Below are 16,313 nucleotides of genomic sequence, written 5' to 3'. Positions count from 1 at the left end.
GGACCATCACCACATAACATTATCATTTATTCGCTTAATCCTCTCAAATACTCATCACTTTCATATCACTCATGTCCATTGACCCTCATGCTTAACCTTCGCACACCACGTCTATATCCAACATCCCATATTTTACATTCTCTTCCGTTGGAAATCATGCTTCCAACCTTGGCTTCGGTTCCTCGCCAAGCCGTTTTCCCCAAAATTTTCACCTTTCTCTTCTTATATTTCTATATAATATCTTCCCATAAAACACCGAAACAACAATCCTTCTCTCACACAAAGTGCACAAACTAAAGGTCCCTAAACACTAACCAGGGTCCAAGGTACCCCTGGAGAAGGATTGTTTTTTCTATCGATTTCTTTTTTCTCCTTCGTCTACAACCCTACGTTGCGTCTTCTTCAACGCTGTTCTCTTCACGATCTTCTCTCGTTCATCTCTCTGCGCGCTTTCGAAAACAAAATTCTCTTACTGTCATTCGGGAAATCTATCACCACCATCGGTGACGGGGAGCAAATAGGGAGGGAGAGGCGGATGTGGGGGGGAAGGAACTTGATCGACGGACGGTTGTTCGATCGAGCTCAGAGATCGTAACCGCATTTCATGAAATTTTCGAGTTCAAGTAGCAGCAGCCCATTGCCACTAACAACACATTCAAACCTGGTCGAAATCTGTTTTCTGATACGAGATCTTTTTCGTTGTCATTTTTTATATCACTTAGTAGGCGGTAGAACATTTATATGTGGTAATCTCTAGTTTAATACAAGCAAGCCAATTTTAAATCAAAGTGATGATCGCTGTACGACCATCGCTTACCTCATCCAAAGGAATAAACTACCCTGCCAAATATGAAACACTATTTTCAATGGATCAATTTCCTACAATCAACACAAGTTTTTGTTACACATTTATTTTATTTTATGTGAAGCAACTTGTGTGTATACGACCTATGAATTAAAGATCGCCAGAAAGATAAGCTAATTTTTCGGAGTTGCTTTTCATAAATCTAAATTTTATAAACATTCTAGCGATACTAACAAACTCTGTTGAACATTTTTTCTGTACAATACAATCTATAATTAATTCAGAAACATAAAGCCAATTGTACAAAATTCATCGATCATCCCTTCTTTCCGTTCTTATCGTACGCTCACTTGTGTATGGAACCATTACAAGCGTTACATCGTTGTACAAAGAAAATTTTATTTAAATCATCATTGGATTCCACGCATCATGTCACTGCTTCCGGAGAACCATTATCGGCAACCTTCACGCCCATGTCACGACACGTCAGAGAGCAGTGCGTCATCATCCTGATGGTCTGTTCCGTTCTACCAACAGAGTCGAGAGTGGCGCATAACATAACTGCACTGCTTCTGCAGTGTTCATTCGACCAAATCCCATGCCATTCCATTGTATCAACGAAAAAACAAAAGAGAAAACAATGCTGAATCAATTAAACGAAAATACAAGCTTCAAATAAACCGTCATCCGTTGCTCGACAGCAAGCCACAATTTGACCAAATAAACGTTTACTCTTCCAGGTAATCCCTACCTGCAATCGACATACATGCCATTTCTGCAATATCCCATGAGCTCGGTCGACAACGTAATCGATCATCACTTCTGAGACCACTTTGACTCCGACCCAAAAAAAAAACACACCCCCTCCCTACAGAACGGTGCAAAACCGTGCCACGATATCGAACACATGCACACAGTCACACTTAGATAAGACTCACCAGGGTAGCGCGTATAGCCAGATAAGCGTTAGAAGGTACAACGAATGCCACTAAAGACTTCAACACATACCAAACACCACCCAAGTCTCACCGGATGCGGACCCGGAACTCGTCCCAGGTCGCAGTCCACCGACACCTAACCTGTTGCCACTGAAAGAAGCTACAGAGCTGGGGAAGAATTCCACATTCGCTCCAGAGCGCATCGCGCGGAAGCTCGGAAATCTAATGATTCTCTCGTGTAGAACGAAGCACATCGTACATGTGATAAGACCTAGTGTGTCCACTGAGCTTGCAGTTTTAAGGAGCTGTTTTTTTTTTAAACTGTTTGTACCTCTGAGAGGGTATGAAGGAAATGTCATATGATATAAACGCATCGTCGATGCCCGAACGGTAGGATAATATTGTCTAGATCTTTATCCAGGGTTGCCATATGCATGAAATCATTCCACTTTGTTCGATCCTATTTACCAGAAGACTATCTATTGTTATGTTTTTGTTTAATTTTATTCTTTTTCTTTATGTCTCTTCGACATTTTATCAAACAAAAAAAACATTTTGTAGATTAAGGAAGCCTTACGATAAGAATCACACGCATTTGTTGAAGAATAGCACTAGAACCTTAGTAAACATTGATGCCATGAGTACAAACCACCAGGATACTACGATAGGCATAGGGCTCGTCAGTAACTGACAGTCGACTGACAGCTAGCAAGGACAGAACGACGCGACGTGGTGATGCATCGATCGTTTGCGATCGTATTATTGCGATCCGACCAGCTTTTTCGAGCTTATACGACGCTGGAACACTTCGCGTTGTGGCCCGAAAAATCCCATTTTGCTAAGTGAACCATTCCGAGATGGGAAAGAGAGAGCGAACGCAAGAGAATGAGCGAGAGGAACTTGCGTGCGTGTTTCTCGCCCAAGTGCAACGATCGATCGAGACCGAATATGGCCGCTTTTTTGTCCCTATCTGCCAAGTATATACACTTTTTTTGTTCTACTTCTACTTCTTCGTACTATATATATGTTTCCACTACCGTTGCTTTATCTTTATCGCGTCGTCTTTAAACACACTTCATCTAACCCAAAGTCTGCTTTACTTTTCTCGCTTGGTACAATGTATCACTTTGAACATTCACGTTTCCTCGAAAGCCACAGCAAGTTTGACCCAACCTCAAAAGCTATCCCCCCTCGGGTGGGATTGATGCCCAGGAACATCTTTCAAAGCGATAGGAAACATTCTTTGTAGAAAACAGCATTTGCTCCATCGACTAACCTGCACGATCACTTGAGGGTTTCCATTAAGTCCTAGCCGAATAGCGAGGGGGTTTGTTTCGTAAATCGCTTGGTGGGGTTGTGCGTGTTGGAAAAAGTCGCATCGTACAGCTTGCTAGAATGCTATAGTTGTGGACACAGGTGTCACAGTTCCAGTTGGAATGTCTCTGGTGTTGGGTATCAGGTTGCGTCCCAGGAATGAAACCATCCTCAGGGCATCTCATGTCTCTGTATTTATCATGCTTGTAGTTCACAGAACCATTGTGGAAAGGAAAGAGCTATTACAAAAACTGGGTAAACAAGATTTGATTAAACCTTTGTAACAAATGAAGCTAATCAAATGCAAATTATGGGCTGACATTTAATTAAAATACATACGTAATAAAAATATTTTTTTAGACTTGATACCAAATACATCCTAAGCATATAATATTTTTCGGTACAAATTGTTTTTGCTATTTAAAAACTTACATAACCGAACCTTTTGCATCAACACGAAAAGTAAACCATTGGGTCAAACTTGCTGTGGCGTTGGAAGCCCCCTCTACAAGTGGCTTCATCTTGCTGCCCTCTTATTGCCCTATCAACGCTTAACCTTTACGCTGTAGACCTCTGCGCTTACTAACTGGTGATGGTGAAACGCTTCTTCAAACCCTCTATCCGTCCGCAGAGGACACCGTTCCAGGAGAAACGGCGCTGGAGCATGCGGTGCACTGAAGTCCACCTCCGCCTCCTGGAACGGCGTCCGCAAACTGCACGTCACAAATTCGATGCGATGATGCAGCGAGCCACCCCGCACCGGAGCGTACTGATAATGTTTTTCTCTTTCTCGTTTTCGCATCGTCAACAAATCAAAAACCAAAAACCCAAAATCGTACCACATCCAACGTCCAACATCGCAGGACCCGCGGGGCGTAGTTTGGTCGAGATCCAGCACATATCCGGAGCCAACATTCAGATCTCGAAGAAGGGCATCTTCGCGCCGGGCACGCGCAACCGCATCGTCACCATCACCGGCCAGCCGAACGCCATCAACGTGGCGCAGTTCCTGATCGAGGAGCGCATCAGCCAGGAGGAGACGAAGCGCGCCTGCCAGACGGCGGCGGCCGCCAACAAGACGTCGGCCGCGTCCGTCGCGACCGTGTCGCAATAGGGTTGCGGTGCCGCCGCATCAGCCGCCGGCTCCGCCACCGCAGCTTTTGCCGGCACGGCCAAGGGCCGCCCGCAGGCCGCCATCGACGAGTTTAAGGCAAACATTCACCTGTACGTAGCGCATCCTTTAATCTGAGCCGACGTCACCGCCCGCCCGGCCAGAGGTAGATAGAGAGAAGCGATAGAGAAGCGATCCAAGCGCGAAGGAAATGTAAGGCAAATGGCGCATCAGGCCGTTGGTCGGTGGCCGGCCATCGTGAAGTGTGATATCCTTCCAGGCAGGGGGCAAACGATCGTTTTGCTGCATTCACATTAAACGCGAGCGATAGGCAGCGGACAGAAACACAAACATACAAACACACACACACACACACACAATGATTTGCGGTCCTCCTTTCATAATCTATATCTTCCTTATTATTTACCCTCGCGTTGCTTCCTGCAGCAGGCGAGAGGCGTCGTTTTCGTTTTGAAGGCAGTGAAAGTTAAGAGTTTGTTTGTTTGTTACGTACTTCTTGTTCCGAATAATTTTGTTGTTCTCTTTAAAATCATTTTTATCCGTGCAAGGCGCCATTTTAAGTTTAGTGACGAAAACGAAGGACAACTGGAGGCGCGCATGTGTGCGCGATGCTACGAAGCATGCAAAACATAAACAAGTAGACATGTTAGCGTTAAAATTTCAATCGTTATAACCGTAATGCTACCTACAAACGGAAAGGAAGGAAAATGGAAAGTCTATAAAACGATTTCGCAATGTGATAGCGAACAGCGAGGGTAGGCAAAATGAAAAGAAAGGACGAGAAAGTGCAAAGCGAGCAATGGAAAGTGGAATACTAGCTATAACTAATACAGCAGACACAGACAACATAGCAAACATGAAAACATACACATGAATCGAACGTTCGTGGAGTGGAAAATAATCTAGTTTATAGTTGTTATTTTACTAGGTAAATTAAACCGTGATGAATCAATAACAATTCATACACACAAACACCTACACACATTACACAGTTTTAACGAGGAGCGTGGTACAATAGTAACAAAATCAAAAGATGTATGAAAAAAACAATGTAGGCAAATGGAAAGGAAGGTTTAGAGTTAGAAAAACTGTTGGAGTGTGATGAAAAAAGGTGGTAAAAATCGCAATTCAAAGAAAATCACATAAACACAAACAAACACATCACGCATAACTTCAAACGGTTACGATAAACGACACGCATCACAACACATGTTATCATCAGTCATTTGTTTAGCTATGACTAGCCCCCTTTAGCCCCTATGTTGAAACTTGCATGCATTCTTGTTACCGATTTGGGTGGAATGCAAATTTTGTTACCTGTTTCACTATGTTTCTCGTAGGAAAGTTATGTTTTTAAAAGTTCAATTTCTGTATCATTGCATTATTGTTAACCCTGTTGTTAGCAATGAGCGGGTGGAACTTTAGTATGACCGTACGAACAGGCGTACTTACGTTGCTTTTCCACCTGATGTTAGATCCTCCCTCCTTGCCATGGGCCATCCTACCTGGGTTAGTAAAGTTACATTATGTTTTTGTGACGAAGCACACCCATCATCCAGGGACATTGTGATGGTTGTGTTCGGTTTCCGTTATACTCTGCCACGTACCTGGCGTACAGTGGTTACCGTTCGGCGATCGTGCCCTCTGCAATGCCAGTCATCGTTAACGAATACCAAAACCGAATCATGCACTCTACCATTTTGTTTTTTTAAACTTTTGTCACATTCGTTCCGCAAACCATATTATCACCCGAAAGCAAGAAAGACCGCAATGGTGGCGTATCGATGGGTAGTGATGTTCATTCTAGCCATAACCGAACCGGGAGTACCTTCCGCCTTCGTGTTTTGTTTTCTTTCTCGTAAGGTGTAAGTTTTATAGGGATGTATGTTATTTTTTTTTAACTTTAATAAATTTTAAACCTTCTTTCTTAATACCTCGTTCTCATCGCAGAACGGTCGAAAGGCGTCGGGAAAAGTGGAATAGTTAGCGTTCGATCGGGCAGACAATCAGTGTTTGCGACGGAAGCAAGGAAGTAATGGAATTGGAATGGTTTATATAAGGGTGTATTTTTTTTTTTTTATTACTTTTAACGCGAAAAATATTCTAGTGTTTGTTTGACGATTAAGATTTGCCTTGTTACGAACGGATGAAACTCCTTACAACGGACTACGGAAACGTTCACTAGTGCATGAATGTAGGTTAGGGCATAAGGCGTAGGAAATAAAGGTTACTGCTTCTAGTAAGCCACGGCCATCCTCAATCGGACCGATCGGTGCCGTTTCGGGGGAGGGAGGTGGTATATAAAGTTACGGTTTTATCACTTTAATCGGTTGGTTCATCCGTATTGTTTCTTTTTGTTTTCGCTTACTTACTAATAACCGAGAGTCGGTTAAAATGTGCACATTTCCTCCGTGCGCCATTGCGACGGGTTCCAGGCCAGGCCTAAAGGGTTAATTTCTTTCTTTTCCTTTGACTTATTTTAGTGTTGTTTAGTTAGTCGTAAACCACCGGTAAATTAGTAGCAAAACGAGCGATTTGAAACGTACGTAGCTGTTGAAGGGGAACACAGGTTCTTTTGTGGCAAAGAATGCGTTAAAGGTTCTGTTTGGAGTATCTCAGACTAGGTATAGGCATCAAGTTTACCATTATTGATGTTTTGGCGCATCTGGTTGTTATGCACTATCATGTACCGAAACTCTTCATCGTATGACACTAGCCTCGCCTCGGAGGAAAGTTACTATGTCCTTTTTTCAGTTTGCATGTTATTATTCGTTCGTTTTGCTTCCAGCTTAAACGCGGCTGGTTTAGTTAGGGTTAGGGAATCGGTAGTTATTTCAACGAAACCGCACGGTGTGGAATGACCTTTGAAGAAACCAAAAAGACGATAAACCTTGGCCCCGTGGAGGTTATGGGAATGGCGGAATCCTAAGGCGCCCCAGAGGAACATTCCGCCAAAATTATCCCCCCCCCCCCCCCCCCCCCCCGTGCCAGGATGTGAAACGGCGCACTGGCTGCCAGCGGAATGTTGGACTTTGCCCCTGATTTCCCTGTGGTTTTTTGTTTTAAAGAAAAAACAACCTGTTCGAAACGCAGAAAAAGACATGTTCGCTTGTGTACGTGCCAACCCTGTCCGCGGACACACAGCAACTAATCCAACATGGAAAAGCCCCGAGACGGGTGTTACCTTCCAAAGTGTTTTAAGTCCCGTTTGGTCACCTGTTTGCACTGTTAAAATTTGCATCCAAAACGACATAACAACATTTCCAAACCATTGTGCACCCCTGCGGCCAACGACGTCACTGGAGCGCGTGGAATGGGTTCTTATTCGGCGTGAATGTGCGTGGTTGCCAAATGAAAAAGGAAAAAAGGACCCCACACGTTGGGGCAGGTCGCGAAATGTTCTTGGGGAACACGGTTAAAGTCCGGAACGGAAACGGGTACAGCGTAAGCGAAAGTTGGTCCGTATATAACTTTATACATAGCAAAACATTGAAAAAAAAAACACATCACTACATATATAAATATATAAATACTAAACATCCACGTAAAGATAATTGTGTAATTTTAAATACGGATCTTTGTTCAGTTACCATTACATGAAACCATAGAGCGAGCGATCGGTGGCGTTGAAAGGAGGGCGAAGGAAGGTTCGCCTGGTAAAAAAAAAGAAAAATAGATTCTTAAGCTAAAGGAAAGTAATACAACACACATACGGAAAAAAGAAAAGAACATTAAGCTTGCACGGGTTAGTTTTATGTAGTCGATACGGTCTTAAAGACGCGTCTCGTCCACAATCCACCACCAACACACAAACATATACACACACAAAAAAACATCTAGTTCCAAATAAATTAGTTAATCGGTCAACCCCTTTCCCGGCGATGCGCCACACACCACGTGTGTGTCCCGGAAGAAAGGGAAGGAAAAGCCGGAAAGCCCTACCTTCGAACGGTGGGGCAAACGTTATACCAAACCCGTTACCATCCCGTTACACCACGCACCATTTTCACGAGCATTAAACACATACGCATTGTAAAACACAAGCATTACACTCGTACCATCTTCTTCTATCTACTGTGTTATGTTTTATTCAAAGTTTATCTATATTTATAGTGAAATGACGAAGGAAACGAAACTGAAGGAAAATGCGTGCAACATCTGCAAAATAGTACACCACATATTAGTAGTCAAGCGAGGGTGACAACTACAACACAAAAAAAAACACAAACACACACACATTGTAAGGATACTATAGAGAAGAGTTGCAAATAGATGAGCGCCATTCAACGAAAGGTGTACTAGTAAATAAACAAATTATAGAAAAAACAAACAACAGAACGATTATCCATCCGAGGAGTGGAGAGCGGAAAAAAACACGTAATTGTGTGTAAAAGAAATGCTGCGAATCGAAGGATTCGATCGTTACCGTTGTGGAAGGGAAATGAAACTTATGAAGTAAGTAAGTGAGTAGACTAGGACAATGGCGGCCCGAATGCTACAGCTGCGCGAGACAGACGGGGAGGGGAACCGAAAGAACGGAGCGTTTTATGAAACAAAATTTAGTGAAAATACATGGAATATAATGAGACAATTAATGGAGAAAAAAAACACATATGGAGTTGCCAACCACACCGGTTGAACAATCTGACCCTGGGCCCTTTCTCTTGCAACGTTGGTTGTTGGTGCTATTCGTCTTTCTTTTACTGTTTTGTTTTTGTAACTTTGCTGGAAATCTGTTGTTTATTTTTATTTATTTTATGTGCTGTTATACATTATTTTCGCCTGATGTACTGATTTTATTTTCCTTTTATTTCACCTTCGGTTCTTTTCTTGTTTGCTTGATTTGGTTCTGATTTTCCTCTTAGCTCATCCCAGGTCTATTTTGATGGTTTGTTTTGTTTTGTTTTTTGTCCTTTTTGTCTTATATGTGTTGCAGTTAGATGTGTTTACTGTTTATTCTTCCGCGTTTCTAGTGACAAGGGCTCATAAGCAGTTGAATTGAAATGAAAATGGATTCAGCAATCGATAGTACAACACACGGTTCGCGGTGCGGATCTGATGGGGGTGGGAGTCGGGCAGGATTTACCGCCAAAAACCGAAAGGATACGGAGCGGTACTAAGCAGCCGTGGTAGAAGAAAACAAACAAAAACCCATGACAGGAAGGCGAGCCACTCCACTGCAACAAAAGTAAGTCGCACTGAAGGTGGTTAAAGTGTACATAGTTCGGGAAGTCAATACAAAACAGATGGCAACTAGCGTGCCGATAATGTCTAACGTTGTGATGGTAGATGAATCTATTGCTGTTACTTGTTGAATGGATAAAAAAAACACACACACACAAGCATACACTCCAACATAGGCACCGGCCCCCGCATGGGCAATTCCCGCACATTGGAACGCTGAACACTCGAGGACATCTTATTTTATCGTTTATTCTTCCTCAATTTCCTTTTTAACGAACTAGAGAATGGACTTTGCATGACGCAAAACAACGTTCCCTTTCTGAAAGAGCATTACGTACCTTAAATAAAAAACGAAAAGAATAATAAATATACAACCATGGTTGGTAAAGATATTTCAACAAAAAGGATTGAAAAAACAGGTATTCACCGGAAAAGCTAAATTTGTACCGTTAGTTCTTACATTCTTACAACTATCATTAAACGAACCATTTGCTTCTCTCCCATCCTGGAGACGAAACGAAGAAAAATGATTTTTCTATTCTATGAAATGGAGGATAACCACACAACCGACATCAAGCACGCATGGCATACTACTATTGTCACTATCCACGGCAGCACATTGGTGTTGCAGTTCTTCCTAAACCTTTCACCTTTCTATATCGAAAGCGAGGAGAGAAAAAAAAGAAACACTAAACCAACCAACACACCCACAACAAAAAATGTTAAATGTAGTGAAATCTATATTTGTAGACTGAGAGTTCATCTAAAAGAGAAGCAACAAATTAAACACAAAGTATGAGTTCAAAGTGGTACAACATACAGAATTTTTAATGCACTCACGCAAAACGGTAGAAATCAGCGAAAAAAGGGTTTTTATCTAACCCAGTGGGCAAAACAAAATTCGCAGAAAATCGGTGTGTGTGTGTGCGCTGTCACAATTAAAAAGTTTGAAATTGGAGGAAGTGTTAAATATGGTGAAATTAAAAGAAAAAAAAAGTATCAGAAATCAAAAGTGGTACGGCTAACGCTATCAATAATGAAAATACACCAGAAATAATCATTGATTAATACCGGTTTTGCCCCAGCAACACACAAACACTATCGTTGCCAGTTGTTCTAAATCTAAACACCTTTGCACGTACATACTCATCCTTTTCCCGCGGTTACCTGCCAAATATAAACTTTTACTAACAAAAGCGGTGCGCCAGCTGCACCCTGTGCCCCCATTGATAGGAAGCATACCCTTTTATGCAACACAGGATATCGGGCATAAACCTTTTCAATCCATTAAGCACACTTCGTAAGGCACACATTTGACTACGCGTCCGCATAGCATGTTTAGGAGCAGCATTTTCATACCACACATATTAAACCGGAAAAAATATATATATATACAATTCCATATCCCCCTTTTTTCCACTGTGCCCTTTAACAGTACACACACTCTAATGGTTGAACAATATCTGTGGGTACCAGAACCGAATTCCGGCCAACACGTCCTCGGGGTCCCAAATTGCTGCGCTGGACGAAGAGCTATTATAGAAAACAATTCAAAAAGGGCTGCGGCATGGGATTGGCATGGAATGGAACTTATTACCTGTAGAAAATATAACACAAAGTAGACTTTAAGGAACACAAAGTTAAGTTTTTGGCTTTGGGTTCGACTTGGTTTTTCTTGTTTTGTGCACGCAATGTGTGATACTCGTCTACCCCTTCTCGTACTTCATGGAAGTTTACTAGCCTTTGTTAGTTTGTTTTCTAGCATCGGTTGAAATAAATATAGAACTTACTAAGAAAAGTTCATACAACATTAAAGGTGGAATGTTATTCTTTCAAATCCGTTGTAGAAACAATACCCCTTAGGATGAACATAAACAAATAATTAACTAATTAAAACAAAAAAACGAACTCAACTGTCAAAGAAAAAAAAATCTTAAATCCTTAATAAGGCAAACATTATAAAAAAAAAGTTGTTGAATAAGATGATAAAACCATTTCCCTACCCGCACATTCTCCAACACTCACTCCGAAATCGGCCGAAAAATCTTTAATAACAAAGCATAAGAATAAAGTGTAATACCATTACAATGATAGACAATATTTTCAAATAAGATTTAAACAACCATCAACCACGTGCTTACGCCATGTGGTGTAAAACGTGGACTCCTTAAAACCTAAGCGAACTTAGAGTTCACCTGCGAGCTGATAGCAGATTTCTGTCCCCATCCGTACAAACCCTTTATAAAAAAAAACACCACTAGAATCGACACACTCTACGGCACACTTACGAGGCCCATTTTTCTCACTTTAAAACTTTCACTCACATACACGCGACTGTTTCTAAAGCCTAGTAGTTGTAACTGTTGTTAAATCGTGCGAGTGGAACGCATCCCTAAGCGGCAAAGGAAAACATACACAATTACACAAAAAGAAAAGGAATAGAAAATTAAAACAAGGATCGCCTTCCATAGTTCTGTTTTGTTCTCGTTTCCTACAACCGTGGGCAAAAGGTTTTCTATTAGTCGTTTAGCGAGCATCTAATAAACAAATTATAGTGACAACACATAACACGTTGTGGTGTTGAGAGCTAATTTCGTGCATCTGTTACATCGGGCATCGTGCATGGTAAAATAAGTAAAGAAAAAGCTGGTGAGTTCGTTTAAGCATACGCGAAAGAAGCAGTGAAGTAGGAAACGCGGTGCAAGGAAATCTAAAGTTGATATGTTCGTTTTCATTTGCTAAATAAATAATCTGTTCTACGATTTATAAGAGAACAAGAAAAGAGCTAAGACATCTAACAAAAAAGATAAAAAATATAATGGCACTGTAGAATAGGTGGCAAACATGTGTTATAGTCAGACAAACAAAACGACATCAGAATGAAATGTGTGAGGGGAAAATTTAGTACGAAACGAAATAATTCAAAAAGAAAGAAAGCCAGTGTATTAGAGAATATAACAAATAAAAGTGAATAGATAGTGTCAAGAGAATTGTTTATAGAGAAGAACGATGGATGGAAATAAAACTGTAATAAAATAACTTAAAACAAAATCAAACAAAAGCGTACCACGTGGGATAGAACGCCAAACGTAATGAATGGATGACAAAGGGCAGAGAACACTGTGGACAAAAGTGGTTCCAGTATTTTCCTAGTGCAAGGTAGGGAAAATCTAGTTTTGTGTAAGGGAAATACTTTCCATGGTGAATGTGGAACTGAAACATAAAACACCTTTAAAGCTTTATCACATACCGGCATTCGTCTTCATTTTTGGCCCTTTCAAACCCTTTTATTACCGTTAGTGCTGGAATAGAATACTGATTAACCCCACACTCGATGTCCTAACGTGGCATAAGTTATCTTAAGTATCTTTCACTGAGTATAAACCCGGCTGTGTATGTCCTTTTGGTGGCATAGATGGCATGGTTCGGCGCTGGTAGCGACCATGCTTTTGTCGGAATTCCTGCTCTAAATGTAACTTAATCCTAAAGAATCTTTTGAATTAATTTTAACAAATACATAAAGTTTGTTTGTCAGTACAATGATGTTACGATGTTACATCTTTAGGAAAAGTGAAAACTTAATGGGTCAGTTTTTGAAATGTGCGATAAACATGCAAACAAAAACTAGAGAAAAGTTCAAAACAAAAATCGCATACAACATACACAAGAAGAAAACCTATCCGTCAAATGCAAAGAACAAAACAGCAAAGCTTACATTTTGTAAAATGAAGCTAGTGGGGGAATAAAAAAAATGGCATTGATATTACATTGTTCATATTTATACATCATTGTACGGTTCAATATGATGAGCGGAATGAAAAGCAGGAATAGAAAAAATCTACAAAAAAAAGCAAGCAAGCAAACAAACATAGAATACTTCTACAATTCCCTCATCTTACATCGTTTATCAAACTGCTGAGAAGATTAGAACTATTAAACGAAATTACAAAGAAAAATCTAACGAGTATACTCGAAACGCAACAGAGGAAAAAACACATCCATTTCAGCAAACATTTAAACCTAGTTAATGATAATAATAAAAAAGGGTAAAAAAAAAGCAACAGAAGTTATGTGCAGTCGAGTGATGAAAAATTATTATTAACCACAAATACATTGAGAGATGGCAAACAAGAATTTTTGCCGACAGAAACCATCTTGCATATGAAATATATTTAGAGAGTGAGCATATAGTGACCGGAATCTGTCAAATTAGTTCAATTATTAAAAAGGAAATTAAAATAAACGCTGTAAGGATATGAAATGGAGGCACAGTGGTAGTGCGCGTATAGGGCGTTACAGTAAGAGTACATTAAATTTAACTGAATTTATTTAGTAGGAACACGACGCTACTTGGAGAGGCATGTTATAAACTTGAAAGGGTTGGAAAGGACCTGTATGGAAAGCTTCCAGGATAGAGTTAGAAAATTGCCTCTACAGAGAATTTGTGGAGGGAAAGGTGAAAAAAAGAAAAGCTGCGCCAATTGACCCGTTGAGCTGTGGCGTCTGTGTGAAACTGATGCCATTTATAGCTGTCGATGTGTGGTGTCGACTGTGTTTTCGATTGAGTTTGTTCAACATCGTTTTATGGATTTAATAAAGAATGAAATATGGTAAATCGAATGATCAACTTGAAGCGTCAATTTATGTAAAATTGTTATCGAACTCTCCGTTATGGATTATGCAAAATGCGTTTGGGTGATTGTTTCAGTATTATTTAGTTAGTTTTCTGACCATTCCATTTATTACTCTACATAAAGAAAAAACAATTTTGTTCAGATTTTTAAACTTCGGTCAACACCTTGGTTTTTGTTTTGTTTCTCCTTCAAGCTTCAGATTAAATCATTTGTATTCATACTCAACGTAACGGTCGACAAATGCGATATAATTCAAACGCCTCTTCATGTCAACCGACAGAAACGTCAAAGTTGCCACACCTTGCTATCTTGCACCTCCTTGGTTAGCTTTCGCGTGGTTAATGATACTGCTATTTTGTTCTCTCTACCATCAAGAATATGATGTTATTCTCCAGTACTGCTAGTGCACTCTTTCTGGCGCTGCAATGATGAACCAATTCACTCGATTGACGTTAAAACTGGTATTTTAGTTTATAGCTGCCAGTTAGCTGTCGTTGTCTACTTCGTGTCGTTCGCTTTTCTGTTGGATTCAATCTACCCTCGCTACCGCAGAAAGCCGCCAAAAATCTCAAACAAGAAGCATTTTCACCGCGTAAGTAAATCGGGATAGTTTTGTTACGTATTGTGGTTCAATTTCGTGCAAGTTTTCCATTTTCCACGGGTGTGGCTTTAGTGCTGTAATCTTGTTTCTCCATTTTCTTCGCCATCCGAATGCGCTTGGCTTGGCGTGCCATCAATTTATATTGACAGTCTAATCGTATGTGGGGCGCGCATCATTAGAATATTGAAAATCTTAACCAAGCGCTTGGCGAAGATCGTTTCCGTAATCTGTCCAAGCGCAACATCGAACGCACCGCTTATGGAAATAGACGTGTGAAGCCTAGCGTTATCTCGTCGTGGAATGTAATGGCGGCAAATCGTAAGCATCCTGGGACGCTTCGATAAACTGTCCATCCGTCGCACGGTAACGATAGCAAAACTACACGCACGGAATATTGTTGAGTTTTTCTCCATATTGTAGCAAGCGCTGCTTGCCGAGGTTTTTTTTTATCCTCTTCTGAGAATCGATCGAGAATATTTCCAGCCCATTATTATTTTGTACGGAAAATTACATCCGGTCGTATCATAATTTGGTGTAGTTGCATTTCTGGCATGGTTATGTGGTGATAGGTTATTTGTTTGACACGAAAAAGGCCATCTTGTCAACTAAAGCCATCGTCTAGCTTATCCAAATGGGGCTGAGAAAATTATTGATGAGTAAAATTACGAAAGCAATTAATTTTCCTATTTTCGTTTAACAGCATATTTTTTGGCCTTAAAATAATTCTTGTGTTCCTGTTCTTTTCGATGTTGTGTGGCTAAAATTAATTACAAGTTTTTATGTAATCGAATGGATATTTACAATTACTACATTTCACAATTGGGAAATTATTTTGCACTCAATATTAATACCTTTTCGAAATAGTAGTTAGTTTTGTTTTTCATTTGAGCACCACCCTTCGAGATGACCGAGGAACCACAGGTGAAAAAGGGACGTGGCCGTCCCAAGAAGAGCGTTGTGAACGTGGAGGATAACGGTCAGGAGGTCAAAAAGTCTCCAGCAAAGGTGAAACCGGTGGCCGTGGTCGAAAACGGCGACTCCGACGGAACGGAGGAGGAGGTTGCTGCTCCCTCACCACCGAAATCGGCGAGTAAAAAACGACAGGCCGCACCAGCAACGGAACCGGATGGCAGTGACAACGAGGAAGCACCGGCACCGGCGAAGCGAGGTCGCGGTCGTCCCCGCAAAGGGACGACGAAAAAGGCCAATACTAAATCTGCCAGGCGAGAAAAGGCGGCAGCTTCCAAGGCTACCCAGGGCACCGGTCGAGGCCGAGGACGCCCGAAAAAGAATCCCTAGTGCAGTACAAAATCATTTCACTAAACGATAGGCAGAAGGGACGAGTGGTGCAGCTTTATGGCTGCATTAGATACGGAATAGGTGCAAAGGTTCTCTATTCTCTGAGAGTAGCCAGTTTACTGTAAAGCCGTTTTTGCCATCAACTAACCACTTCGACACCAGTTGCCTCATTCGACTTTTAGGCTACTTAAAGTTTGAAAGTAGACATAGAGTGTTTGAACATACACAGTATCGCATCTGCAATCACATCCCTGACTATTCCCTAAAACAATACACACCAAAAATTGACCTTTCCTGAAGGGTACCATTCTAGCAACAATCATCTGTATCCCCTACCCCTAAAGACAACTGGTTGTTCCGGGAACGGTGGCAAAAGCGTTCATTTATATTCAGAGGACAACCACCT

The 16,313-nt window shown here is 41.1% G+C and overlaps 2 protein-coding genes across 2 annotated transcripts in view; both read left to right on the top strand.

Annotated features, from left to right (window-relative positions):
- LOC131289791 (RNA-binding protein Pasilla) overlaps positions 1-4,171 on the top strand; it is a 69,014-nt gene extending 64,843 nt beyond the window's left edge. Inside the window, exon 9 of the mRNA XM_058319102.1 lies at positions 3,921-4,171. Coding sequence (XP_058175085.1) covers positions 3,921-4,171 — 251 coding nt within the window. The remainder of the gene's footprint in view (positions 1-3,920) is intronic.
- A 10,300-nt stretch (positions 4,172-14,471) lies between these two features.
- LOC131289778 (high mobility group protein I-like) lies at positions 14,472-15,907 on the top strand. Its single transcript, XM_058319089.1, has 2 exons — positions 14,472-14,599; positions 15,480-15,907. Exon 2 carries the CDS (start codon positions 15,512-15,514, stop codon positions 15,905-15,907), a length of 396 nt encoding a protein of 131 aa, XP_058175072.1. The 5' UTR covers positions 14,472-14,599; positions 15,480-15,511.
- Positions 15,908-16,313: the final 406 nt, after the last annotated feature.

Source organism: Anopheles ziemanni, chromosome 3 (assembly GCF_943734765.1).
Source record: "Anopheles ziemanni chromosome 3, idAnoZiCoDA_A2_x.2, whole genome shotgun sequence".
NCBI classification, from domain to species: domain Eukaryota; kingdom Metazoa; phylum Arthropoda; class Insecta; order Diptera; family Culicidae; genus Anopheles; species Anopheles ziemanni.
This window is presented reverse-complemented; position numbering and strand designations above follow the sequence as displayed.

Coding starts and splice junctions, on each gene's coding strand:
- LOC131289778 (XM_058319089.1), top strand. CDS start 15,512: ATGACCGAGGAACCACAGGTGAAAAAGGGACGTGGCCGTCCCAAGAAG.